Below are 13,179 nucleotides of genomic sequence, written 5' to 3' on the forward strand. Positions count from 1 at the left end.
CATATGGTAATAATAATAATAATAATAATAATAATAATAATAAATAAATAAATAAATAAATAAATTAGAGCAATTTTGATTAACAGAAATTGAAAAATCAGGATCAATAAAATTCTTATCCAAATTATAAATAAAAAAACTCTCTAAATATATATAAAATTAAACTCACTAGCATGCTAAAGAAGTTTTAAAATATAAAAATTTCAAACAAGCAAAGAAACATAAATTGAGAGTTATACAATATCTAAACAAATCAAAATCAAGCTCCTTAAAAAAAAATATTTTAACTGTTTCGTTGAAACAAACTCAAATTCAAATTAAGAACTCAATAATATTTAAATAAACTAAACTCAAGTTCTTTAAAAAAAAAAAAAATTATTTCAACCTTAGATGATCTTCCCTAATTCGCTATCAGATAAATTCAAAACACTAACATACACACATTTAAAAGTCGATCTTTAGAATATTTATCATTTATGACCCTATTGAAATTTAAATTTTGATCTTCTTACGAATGGTCAAAGTAGTGCAAAAAAGGCATCCTCAAGCATGTTTTATGCTTTAGCATGATCTTAATGTGATGCTTGAGGAATTGAGGATGCTTAAAGTAAGATTTATTAAATTTTAAGCTTCTAATTACATCCTTATGCAATGCCATGAATCTATAAACAATCTTGTCTATAAAGTAGGAAAATATTTCTCCTTCCAATTGAACACAACATTAATTTTGTTCTTCCTTTACCTGTCTTTATCTCCAAAAAATGACAACTGGAAGAATAAACAAATTCATTACTGAAGAGCAGTTGATAAACACACAGAAATCCAACAGAAAACACTCATGATGATACAGATTTACAAACCAGTGGCCTGTTTATTGAGACCGGACTGGTGAAATTACAGGTTGAGGAACTGCATTTGTAGAACATCAATGTTCTACCTGTTCTATTTTTAAAAAATAATAATAAAATAAATAAAAAATAAAAACTGCATTAGCAGCAAGGAGAGAAGCACAAATCTAATCCAGGGTACAAGTGACAAGGTAATCTCTTGTTCTATCAAAGATCTCTCCAACTAGACAATTTCAATTTCGATTTACTTGATTCACTTCCATCAAGCAAATGAAATTGCCTTCCACGTTGCCAAGTAATATCTCGGCAAAGATCCAGTTGTAAACACAAACTCTCAAGCATTCTGTGTGATTTGTTCTACTTGATTCGCTGAGCATATGGAATATCCAAATCAGGTGGCAAATTGCATCGACTGATTCATTCAGCTATAGATTCACCTTGCATTCAACCATGAACTTGTCATCCTGTGTAAGAAATTTCTTCCAGTACTTTTTGTATTTTGGAATGCCGAGGTCAAGCCAAGGTTTCATATTGCCATTGTAATGCAAGGACAAACCACTGTTTATAGCCTCTCTAGTGATACCATGATTGTGACCAAGCCCTGCCAAAGACCAGCTCTCATTTAAGGGTTGGATCAGATTCTGGAATGCAATTAAGCTTGCGGGCAGTGCTGCAGCTCTAAGCGATGTTTCATCTTTCGTTTGAAACTGTAATGGGTCAAAGCATATTATGAGATTTCATTCAAGCAGAATGGAGACTCAATAAGAACAAGTCGAACAGAAAACTCTTCAAGGAAAAAAAACAAACAAACTTCCAATTAGGTGGGAAACTGATGGCAAAGAGATCCAAACAGAAAAAGATGGCGAATGTACATTCACTATTTAGGTGAAGAGATGTAATCAGGAAATTTGTTGGATTAATCATGTGTTAAGCACATTAAAAGTTTAGAAAACCAAGTTTATGCAACAAAAAAGTCTCCTTTTATTCCAAGTGGACATTTGGCTATAGAATACAGTTCAGTGTTGAGAACATGCTAAGTGCTATATCACTTACGCCTTGAAGAAGTTGCAAATATATCGCCGTCACATTATGCTCCCTCCATTTATCCAAATCAACAATATTCAATCCAGAAATCCAAGTGCATGAATTCGCATCATAGATGTTTCTGCCCAGAAATTTTTTCAGTTGGCTTAGTGTCATCCCACAAAGCTCAACAGCTCCAATCACCTTTCCACCCAGGTCATAGCTCCATAGGGATGATAAATCCTGCTGAACAACCACATCATCATCCAAAACCACTACTCTTTTTAGGTTCTTAAAGAGTTCGGGAAGAAGAAAGTGAGAATGGCCAAACACACTAATGTATGCAGCACTCGTTTCTGCAGCAGGTTGATCAGGTCTATGAATAGATATACGAAATTCCTCAGATAGTAACAGTGCTGATAGGCTGGTATTGTGAAGGACGTGCTTCGTCTTAAGTTCTTCAATGTTTATCACATGAACAGTTGCTTCTCTGTAAGAGTTTTTTTGAAACCATACCTTCATAGCATAAAAATTTTGTGCGTCTGTTACAACATGGAATGCCATATTTTGATTGACCTATAAAAATTAACAGAAAATTCATTAAACACCAAAAATAGCATCCATAATTTCACTCAGCTATGAGAAAAGGTATAAGTACCTCAGAGCTCATTACTGTTGAATTTATTGTAACTGAAGCTGCGAGAACATTTTTGGAGAAAATCGCATAATGCATAAGATTTCGACCGTCAAATGGGTTAGGGTGGGACTCCTGGTAGCTAGTTGACGGAGATTTAAAAAACTCCAATGTCAATCTCATTAACAAGCAATGAAGACTTTTAGGCATTGTCTGAACAGCAAGGTGATAGAGGAATGCGCTTTGCCTCATATGAAAATTAGATTCATCCTCGGTGAGATCTAGTATCTGTCTGAGTTTCTTCTGAACGTTATTGCAATCCACAGCGCACGCTTTAGCTCTTGCAATTGTCTCTTCCATCTTCTGCGTCTTCTTTTCTGCACTGAAAGAGAAAAGAAATAACCATGTTAGTTTCTATCTGCAGATCTATATATTATTATCCTCAGACCTAGAAGTGCCAGCCAGTTCCATGAGATCAACAGCAGTTTGCCAATCTATTATTCACAAATCCACATGTTCATTTCAAAGATTTCTAAACCAACAAAAAACTAGAAGCAAATACCATAGTTTCTATTAATTCAAACAGAGATACTTTATCATTTCACTGTTTCCGTCTAAAACACCAACAAGATGCAATGAACAAGCATAATTTGGGGATGCAACAAAAAGAACAGGTTTGCATGTCCAAAACACTAAAGGGAAGAAATGTTTGAAGTTTTGTTTGATATCCTTTTCTCTTTCAGAGCTCCACCTAATTGTTCAATGACAACCTTTTCTCTGCCTTTATAAGTAAACTTACAAATTCATGAATACATACTTACCTTCTAATGCTGGCTACACTACACCCGTAAATTATTGATGGTCTTACAACAGTTTAATCATCTATATGGAGTATATTTCAAGAAACCTAGGCAAGCAAAAGATAAAATACTTTAACAACACATTCAACGATATATGAACAACAATAAGTACAAAGATTCATCCATGGATATAGAACAGGATAATGTCTTTCATATATTCCTTAACACAAATGCTTCAGATGACAAAAATGATTAAGAAGAAATCCTAAAATATTGAAATTTGTAAGACGCGCGCACACACACACATAATTATTAGAAAATAAAAACAAAAAGTAGAAAGAAAAAAAAACAGCATGTAGAGTTAAGATTTACAATTTTGGAAGATCATCATCTGTAATTGCTTCACTGAGTATCCGTTCATGTTCTTGTATATTTTGTTTCAAATCACGAGATAGCTTCATTTGTCCATGAAGTTTTGCTATGCTTGGATAGTAAGCTCTAGCAACGTAAAGCTGGTCTTTGAATGTCTTAATCATGGAATCCTTCATTGCTGTTTTATGTTCTACAGACCATAAGCAATAGCTCCCAAATTCACGCTGACAATCTTTCCTTATTTCATCACCATTTTCTCCACCAGCATTTATTTTCATGCCATCACTGCTCCCATGCTGACAGAAGAGAATACATCCAAAGTTTGCATGGATGTGAAATTCAAACACGAGTAAATTTTTATTAGGGTTGTTATTGAACTTGAAGTTTTAAGTTATATAACATGAAACGGAATTCAATTATAGGAAGCATAAATAAGAGCCTTGACGAAAAGAGAGATCAGATCTCTAATCATGTCATCATCTCAAATCTATTACAGTTTCCCAGGAAGGTGCCATTCCTCAAGTAAAGACAACAATTTGTAGTGAAATATCACAGCTAACCTTACTCAAATATGGAAGTGATGTTGGAACTTTTTGTGCTACATGGGGACCTGTAGAAATAAACAAGATGGATAAGCAAAAGCCATAAAAATCTCTACAAAAGTTACAAGATAAATCAACATTGGAAAAAACAACCACCAAGAACTCTCCCACCAGCTGCTACACTGCAAAGATATGTGAAAATGTAAAGATATTTGAGATAAAAATGAACTAGGAATACCCCGATTCCATCTCAGGTATAGTAGTGTTCTCAAAATATGAATAAACAACAGCATTCAATATCAGGAGGTAAGTTATCAGAAATCAGTAGCTTTTTAACGCATGCACATTGGCATTCTTAGGGCATATCCAATGCAAGGTTTATGAGAGGTTTGTAAAATCTAAAAAACTGAATAAAAAGTTTTGAACCATTGTAGAGGTGAGGTTTGTAGTTTAAGAGTAGTAGTGAAAACTCAAACGTACTATGTTGTCTCGAAATTGATGTAATATGCATGAAACCATGCAACTCATCCTATGAATTGGATCACAAAAAATCTTATTTAAAAAAAAGTAGATCCGCTACCTTAGTAGCCCCCCTAGTGCCGGCTCCCCAAACAAAAAAGCTTATTTAAAGCTTTAACCATTGAAGATGTTTCAATAAGCTTTCATATTGTTGATGTGACAAATTGGGATCATAAAAAAAGCTCATTTAGAATTCTAACTATTGGGGATGCCCTGAAGCTATTCTAATGTGTTATGATAAAAAGGCTCACCAAATAGCTGACAAATCTCATCAAATTATACTTCTGAAAACTAAAATTCAGTGCATAAATAGAATTCAGGTTTTGTGCTGATTAAATTAGCAAATTTACAACTTACCGTGGGTGTCATGAATGACCGTTTCTGGTTTATGATAGGCACTGTTATTATTTGGATCAGAGTGTGAAGTCATAATCACAGTCAATGGTTTGGAAATTGGACCCTTCCCCTCCTCAATCAGTGGCGTGGAATTCTTGGCAGGTTTCTTATTCAGAAAGGTACCAGTTTTTTGCATGTGATTCCAGCTAAGATCCTGACAAATACACAAACACAGTAAAAAAAGGAATTTATGAACTGAACGTGAGTCATATCAGAACTCAAGAAAGAAATAAAATTTGCATAACAATCTAAAAAAAATCAGTTTTTTTTCTTCAAATTGGAAGGAAAAAAGACTTGTAGATGGTGAAAAATACAACAGCAAACCAAAGGCAACCTTTGAGAACGCAGGCTCAAATTTTTTGACGAGATTCTTGATCCTTAGACTGTCACCTTCATATGAACCGAACTAAGTGCAGAGGATATGAAAAAAAATTATTAGTAACCCACATAACCATCTGTAACTAAAATATGTTGGGAGAAAAAACCTTTGAAGAAGTACCAACGCCATACAGAGTACTTTCCTGTGCCACGACAGCATTCATGAACATTACAATTGTCAAATAAAACGTTTAAATTAATGATCTTTCGATCTATAACAATCCGGAGGTAACCTTACCCAAGGCACGAGATCATCGTCTGTGACGTATCCTGCGCCGGAAGACAAGAAACAAGAGGAATAATAAGACTAAGATGATGTCACACAATAGTTCAGTTTTGACTTAGACGAAGACCAGAAAATTAAATCCCCAAATTGGATCCAAATCCAAGTGAGAAAGAGCGCAACCGCAAACCAAATTACAGGCAATGCCACCAACTTCGAGGTGACACCAGTAGATGGCAGATCAGCAAAGAGGAATAGAGAGGAGGGGGCGAAATGTGCGACTTACCGGAGGGGAAGCGGTTGAGGAGGCCGAGAAGGAAGAAGAGGGGCACGAGCAGGGAAAATATGACGAGGACGAGTACCGCCACCGAAGAGGAGCGACAGCGCCGCTTCGACGCTGGAGGTGTCGAGATCACCACGAAACCCTTCATTGCGTCATCCACCGACACCGCCGCTTCAAATTTCTTCTTCTTCTTCTTCTTCTAGCACTAGCGCACTGCTCTTCCGCGCTGCCACTGCTACTCCATACTTCTCCGCTAAGCTTGCTGCTCTGTAATGCGCTTCGATTTGGCGAACAAAAGTGAAAGCGAAAAAGGAGGAAGAAGGAAAAGAAACCGGCGAGTGTGAGAACAGAGTGAAGAGGATTCGGTGGCAGCCTTTTGCTATATTTATCTATTTTTCCTAATTTTTTTCAGGTTAAATTTATTTAGCATTTTACTCCATGGCAGTTTCAGTATTGCACATTTTACTTCCTTAATTTTCATAATTTCAAAAACATATAATATATTTCCATTATTCCCCTCCTCTATCTTTTCATGAAATAATTATTTCATGTGGATTTACATGCGCACGTCTGCGAGTCTTTGCGCAAGTGTTTAAATTTTTTTAAAAAATTATTACTCATAATTTATACTATCAAATTAAGATGTGAGAACTAGATATATTAAAAAGGATTCTAAGAGTGTATTGATTTTAATTTAAAGTAATTTAAAATTTTTTAGTTCCATTAGTTATTTGGGCCCATTGTCTTAGGGGGCGTTTGATTCTTTCCTAGGAATAGGAATCGGAATGGGAATCATTGTATTGTGCAATGAGAATGAGAATCATTGTATTGTGGAATGGGAATGAGAATCATTGTATTGTGGAATGAGAATGGGTATGAGCATGAATATCACTCTTAAAAGCAATGTTTGGTTAGTTGTATATCTTCTATCGGAATAAATCAAAGTTTCCTTTTTTACCCTTAAAGGAAAATAAGAGAAAAAATTATATGGGAGAGAAAGATGAATGTGAGAGAAAAATATGATGAAAGAGAATGATAAGAGAGAAGATATTATGAGAGAGAAAGTGTGATAAGAAAGAATGAAGAGAGAGAAAGTGTGATGAGAGAAAATGAAAAAAGAGAGTGTGATTGGAGAGAGCATGATGAGAGAAAATATGATGTGAGAGAAAGTATGATAGGAGAGGATGAAGAGAGAGAAAATATAGTGAGAAAAAAATGAGGAGAGAGTGTGTCATGAGAGAGATTGAGGAGAGAGAAAGTATGGTGAGAGAAAAAGAGAACAGTAAATATGATGGGAGAGATTGAGGAGAGAGAAAGTATGATGAGAGAGAAAGTATAATGAGAGAGAAAGTGTGTTAAGGAAAAAAGAAGTAAGTGTGATAAGAGAGATTGAGGAGAGAGAAAGTATGATGAGAGAGACAGTGTGTTGAGGAAAAAAGGAGGAAGTGTGATAAGAGAGATTGAGGAGAGAGAAAGTATGATGAGAGAGAAAGTGTGATGAGAAAAAAAGAGTGTGATGGGAGAGATTGAGGAGAGAGAAAGCATGATGAGAGAGAAAGTGTGATGAGGAAAAAAAGAAGAAAGAGAATGCGATGGAAGAGATTGAGGAGAGAGAAAGTATGATGAGAGAGAAAGTGTGTGATAAAATGATGAGAGAGAAACAATGATGAGAGAGAAAATATAATGAGAGAGAATAAGGAGAGATATGTGATATGAAAGAAAAAATAAATAAATATATTTTGATATTTGATATTAATGGAGAAAATTTTAGTTTTAAGTCAAGGATATTTTTGGAATAAGGGAATATTTTGATTGATGAAAATAGGATAATGACTCATTGAAAGGGGGGTACATGGGAATGAGTTATTACCCAATTTCAAGGATTCATTCCCTTATTTGTATTCATATTCCTATAATCCAAACATTAACAATGGGAATCAATGATTCTCATTCCCATTCCCCACTCCTATTACCCTAAACTAAACGCCCCCTTAGATTTTATAATGAGTTTATACCAAATTTTCTCAAGTCTTTGTACGTTTAAAATTTTACTGATTTATACTATCGATTTGAATAAGGTCGAATCTTCTATGAGGCTCAGGGCTTGACTTAGGGAGGGGTCTATTTTTTTTTTAATTGTACTTGTATGGTTGGCGGTCCATGATGAAAAAGATGATTCAAAACTCACACCGGCTTAAGAATAGGTCATTAAATTTATTATTATTTAAAAATATTATCAATATAGGATATTAGAATAATTCAAAGAAATTAATTAAATTTTATATGGCTAAATGAAGAGATCATATAGCCTTAATCATTTCTTCTTCGACTTCTTGCCTCCCCGACTCATCATCGTCGGTTGCTGGAGACCATGCTTGGTTTAGAGGATCCTCCAAAAATATTTCAATTTCTCTTGAGAAGTAGGTTCTCGAACCATCGACAAAAATCTCCTCTTCTGTTCTCCTATCTCCATTCTTTCAGTCATAACTATACGTTTTTGTCATCTGGGTGCTCTCGTAATTTATTTTGTACTCGAGATTTTGAATTATTCACAATGTCAGTGCAATCGATTTCATATTTGTAGTGGTTCGGCAATATTTTTGTGTTTATATTTGGCTAATGCAGGTCATTTTTGCCCTTTTTTCATCGTTTGAAATTTCGAATTAATTTTCAAATCAGATGCTAATAAATTTTATAAACTTTGTGTAGAAGCTGGAGTTTCAAGAATTTGAGGTATAAATTCGAAAATCCTTAAATTTGGATACAAGCCCTAATTTACGGAAATTAGGAGTGAAGATGAAAATTAGGATTTGAATTAATTTCATTATGAATTATTGAGTTATATATTCATTTTTAATAACTTGTAGGTATAATAAAAATATATTTAAAATGCCTCTGTAATACATGTCAGGAGCTCAAAAGAGAAATATGGAATAAAAGGAGAAGACATTAGCCCAAGGTCAAACGGGTGATATTAACAGATATTTATTAGAAATAACAGAATAGAAAGAGAAGAATTAATGATCATTTAGTGATTGAAGAACAAAGTTACTATGAAAATGAAGAATTGGTTAAGATTGTCAATTTAGTTGAGTCGTAGGAGAACTTAGAAGAAGACTCAACATGAAAAATTAAATTTGATTCTGAATTTGAAGGATCCTGAAAATTGAAATAACATCCATAAAAAATTAAGAGATTACTTAGTAAAAATTGGTCCAAAAATAGTGAATGGTTTTTGTTTCCAAAGGATAGTAATAATAGATATTTTGATTCATTGTATTACACACGGATAATGGTAATGGCCAAACATTAGATATAAAATGACTCGTTTACTCTATTTCATTAGACAAAATATTTTGCTTTGATTGTAAGTTGTTCAAGACTGAACAAATGATGAATAGAATGGAGAATTTTTGTAATGATGGATACAAAGACTGACGTAATATGTATAGAAGTCTTAAGCATCATGAAGCTAGGAGAGACCATTGTTGGTCCCTTGGAGGCCGGCAAGAGGGAGTAAATTACCCTGCAAATAAAAATAAACCTTCCTCAAACTTTATAGCTTTTTTAACATCGACAATTGTAAAAAAATAAATAATAAGTAAACTAAAGACAGAGACACAAAAGGAATTATTTGGTTTGTAATCAGAGGATTGCTAATCCAAGGTAATTAGAGTTCACTATCAAAGTCTCTTTCAGGTGGAGAAGTCTCTTACAGTATTGACAGCTCAAATAGTAGTAGAACAGACAAAAAAATTATTTACAAGTGTTGTTTTTTAACTACTAGGATAAGAGTTGTATTTATAGACCTGATCGGGGCTCCTAGAAGGATTCCAAGCTCCTGAAAGGGGATAAAAGTTTATCTCTGTCGTACCGGATGACGACAGCACGCGTTTGGATAAACTTTCAGGTCTGGGCGCCTGGAAGGGTTCCGGGCGCCCGGATCGGGTTGACACAGCCCTCGCTAGGCGAGGTGCCGAGGGGCGCCCAGGTGATCTGGGTGCCTAGACCTGGTCCAGGCACCTGGACCAGGAGTCAACATCCTGTTGACTTTTCAGTCCGGGCTCTTGCTCCCGTTCCTTTCGCTTGGGTGATTTTGACTATTCGGAATAGGACTCACCTGAACCCATCTTCTAGCCTTCTCGAGCAACCTTCCACTCCGGCTTCTCGTCCCCCAAAAACGTTGCGTGCTTCCTTCTCGTCCGCCAATGTACTCTTCCGCAGCGCCTTGTCCCTCGGACGCACAAAGCCTTTTGATTCTCTCCCGTGTCATCCTTCTCGCTAGCTGTGTCTTTCGCTCGACTTCCTATGCTCTTAAGTTCCTACACACTTAGACACAAGGATATCAAAACATAACAGGACATAATTTGACTTAGTTTGATCACATCAAAACTATCATGGAGAACTTACAATCTTCCCCTTTTTTATGTGAGCAACCCCAAATTAAGTTAGAGTAAACCAAAAAACAAATAGTAATAAAATTGGCAAGTACATATTTTGCATACAAGAAAAATTATGCAAAAATCAAGACAACGTACCCTCCCACTAGACTTAACCTTTAATTATCTCTCTTTAATCACATTAAAAATAAGGGGGTAAAGTAAGAATATAACTTTGAAAAAATAGAGTTGAAGGGATAATAATGAAAAAACGTGGATTAATATCTAGAAAAAAAAATGAACTTTTAAATTCGGGATAAATTCAAAATTTTATAAATTATTTTTTTTTAAAAAGTAAACAGTCAGTTTAAGACTTGAAAAAATTCTAAAATTTTATAACGGTACAACAAATCTATTTAAAGCATATATAAATTTTGTCATAAAAGATTGAAATTATTTTAAGTGGAAATAAATTCTTTTCTATATAAAGATATATTTTCTAAAAAAAATAATTAAAAATAGTTATTAACTTCAAAAAATCATGAAATATTTTTTGAAAATGTATAATAGTAAGTAATTTTTTAGAAAAAATAAATTTTAAAGAATTGAATTTTAAAAAAATTTTAATGTTAAAAATTTGTATTTGGATAAATAATTCATATAAAATTCACCAATGGTAAAAATATTTCAGGAAAATTTTCTTAAATAGAGAAAAGTATAAAGTTTTACAAAAAAAATTTATAAAAAATAGCACTACAAGATATTTTTAAATCGAATAATACAAATTTGTTAAAAAATCATAGAAAAATAATACAATGGTAAAAAAATTCAAAATTTTTTCTATAGATGAGTAAATAAATTTCCTTTCTCAAAAAAAAAAAAAATAAATTTTAATTAATTTCTAACATAAATTATGCAAAACATTTATTTGATAATTCTAAGTAAGAATATGAAATCAAATTAAAAATAAAATATGCATAATGATTTTTCATTTAAGCATGATTTTGGAACCCAATATAGGTTCCCTCAACTGGGTTAATAAAAAATTTCTTAAGAATATATTTTGTTGATAATTTTTTGATTTAACCCTTATGATATCTAAAATGGCAGTTTAGTCCTTGATAATTTTTGAAGTTAGAAATATTTATATTTTAACATGCAGAATTCTTTAGATTCTCTATTTCTATTTTTAATTTTTTATTTTCAATTTTTATCTCGCTGAAATTCTCTAGTCAACAAGATGTTACTAAGATTAATTTTAACTCTTCATTTTCTTTTTCTAATTTACAAGCATTTTTTTGATAATATTTTATAAACTAAAATAACTTATCAGGAGGTAGAAACTGTGCCTGACTTACCTTGTCGATCCCGTAATCTGAAGCTCCCCATAAAGTGTTACTTCCTTCTGATGTTGCTCCCCCTTCATCGATGCTCTCGATACTCATTTTGGATGAGCTTGCTCCATCTTCATCTTCTTGATGACTTGCCACTAACGCAAGTCCGACGATTACTTCAATCTTTGACTCGGACGACGTTTCGTCCCACGTCACCTTTAGATTTCAATACTTTGTTTGGACAGATCTTTTGTCCTTGCTCTTATCCTTGTCCTTGCTTTTTAATTTAGAGCAATTATCTTTCATGTACCCTTCTTCATTGCAGTAGTAGCATCTTACCTTTCTTCTTCTTCTTTTATCCTGCACTTGATTAAATTTATTAGTTTTAAATAACTTTTTAAATTTCCTTACCATGAATGTCTTTTTGTCATTATTGAGAGAAGTTTCGAATTCTGGTTCCTCCATTTTTGCCTTTAAGGTAATGTTGTGCTTGGGCTCCTTCTTCATATATGTATATCTAGTTTCATGAACTTCAAATATAAAAAATAACTCTTCTAAAGTACTTACCTCTAAATCCTTAGAGATGTAATATACATCTACTAAGGATACCTATTCAGAAGTCCTAGGAAATGTGTTAAGCACGTACCTGAACGAATCTCGATTGGTTACCTTTTTTCCGAGATTCATGAGTCCGGTGATGAGTTCCTTGATCTTTGAGTAAAGGTGTGCGACGATTTTTCCATCTTCTAATCGGAGGTTGCCGATATGGTTCCGGAGCAGATCCCATCTCACTAGTTTTGCCTCCAAGGTCCCTTCATGTAGTTTTAGAAATTTCTCCCAGAGCTCCTTGGCTAACTCGTAGGCTCCGATCCAGTTGACTTCTTGAGGTGGTAAAATGCTAAGCAGATGAAACTCCGCTTTGTCGTTAGCCATGAAGTCGAGTTGTTCCTTTTTCGTCTATTGGTATTCTTCTTTTCCCTTTGATGCTACAAAATCAAATTTCATAATTAGTAATAAATCAAAATCTTTCTTAAAGAATACCTCCATATTTTTATTTCAGTTTGCTAACTCCCCCTCGAACTTCGATGGATAGATGCTTGATCTGACCATCTCTTGTGCTTTGATCGACCAGGTCAGATCCTCTGGACCGCTTTTGCGGTACAGAGAATGCTCCAGAGGATGCTCCCTTTACATGTATTGGTGGGGATGCATGACCCCCACTTATAAAATAGGTGGGGACCATGCATTCCCACTAATGCATGATAAAAGCGGTCCAGAGGATCTCCTGTGTCGATCGACGGTTAGTCCTCTTGAAGCGTCGTTACTCTAATATCAATTGTTAGTCCCTTGGAGGTCGACAAGAAGGGGTGAATTTCCCTGCAAATAAAAACGAACCTTCCTCGAACTTTACAACTTTATTAACACCGACACTTGCATAAAAAGAAATA

At 34.1% G+C, this 13,179-nt stretch overlaps 1 protein-coding gene across 1 annotated transcript; it reads right to left on the reverse strand.

Moving 5' to 3' along the window:
- Nucleotides 1-762: 762 nt before the first annotated feature.
- On the reverse strand, nucleotides 763-6,380 carry LOC121976219 (probable galacturonosyltransferase 7). The gene is made up of 10 exons (XM_042528301.1): nucleotides 6,022-6,380; nucleotides 5,751-5,782; nucleotides 5,620-5,655; nucleotides 5,469-5,540; nucleotides 5,096-5,288; nucleotides 4,238-4,287; nucleotides 3,678-3,973; nucleotides 2,530-2,887; nucleotides 1,902-2,447; nucleotides 763-1,555 (listed from the first exon to the last, which is right to left on the reverse strand). Exons 1-10 carry the CDS (start codon nucleotides 6,164-6,166, stop codon nucleotides 1,274-1,276), a joined length of 2,010 nt encoding a protein of 669 aa, XP_042384235.1. The 5' UTR covers nucleotides 6,167-6,380; the 3' UTR covers nucleotides 763-1,273.
- Nucleotides 6,381-13,179: the final 6,799 nt, after the last annotated feature.

This window comes from Zingiber officinale, chromosome 4B (genome assembly GCF_018446385.1).
Source record: "Zingiber officinale cultivar Zhangliang chromosome 4B, Zo_v1.1, whole genome shotgun sequence".
Taxonomy (NCBI): Eukaryota; Viridiplantae; Streptophyta; class Magnoliopsida; order Zingiberales; family Zingiberaceae; genus Zingiber; species Zingiber officinale.

Bases quoted from the DNA above. Each gene is read 5' to 3' on its own strand.
- LOC121976219 (XM_042528301.1), bottom strand. From the start codon at position 6,166: ATGAAGGGTTTCGTGGTGATCTCGACACCTCCAGCGTCGAAGCGGCGC. The intron at 5,656-5,750 runs GTAAGGTTACCT...GTCGTGGCACAG, and splicing joins ACGATGATCTCGTGCCTTGG to GAAAGTACTCTGTATGGCGT. The intron at 2,888-3,677 runs GTAAATCTTAAC...TTTCTCTTTCAG, and splicing joins GATGATGATCTTCCAAAATT to TGCAGAAAAGAAGACGCAGA.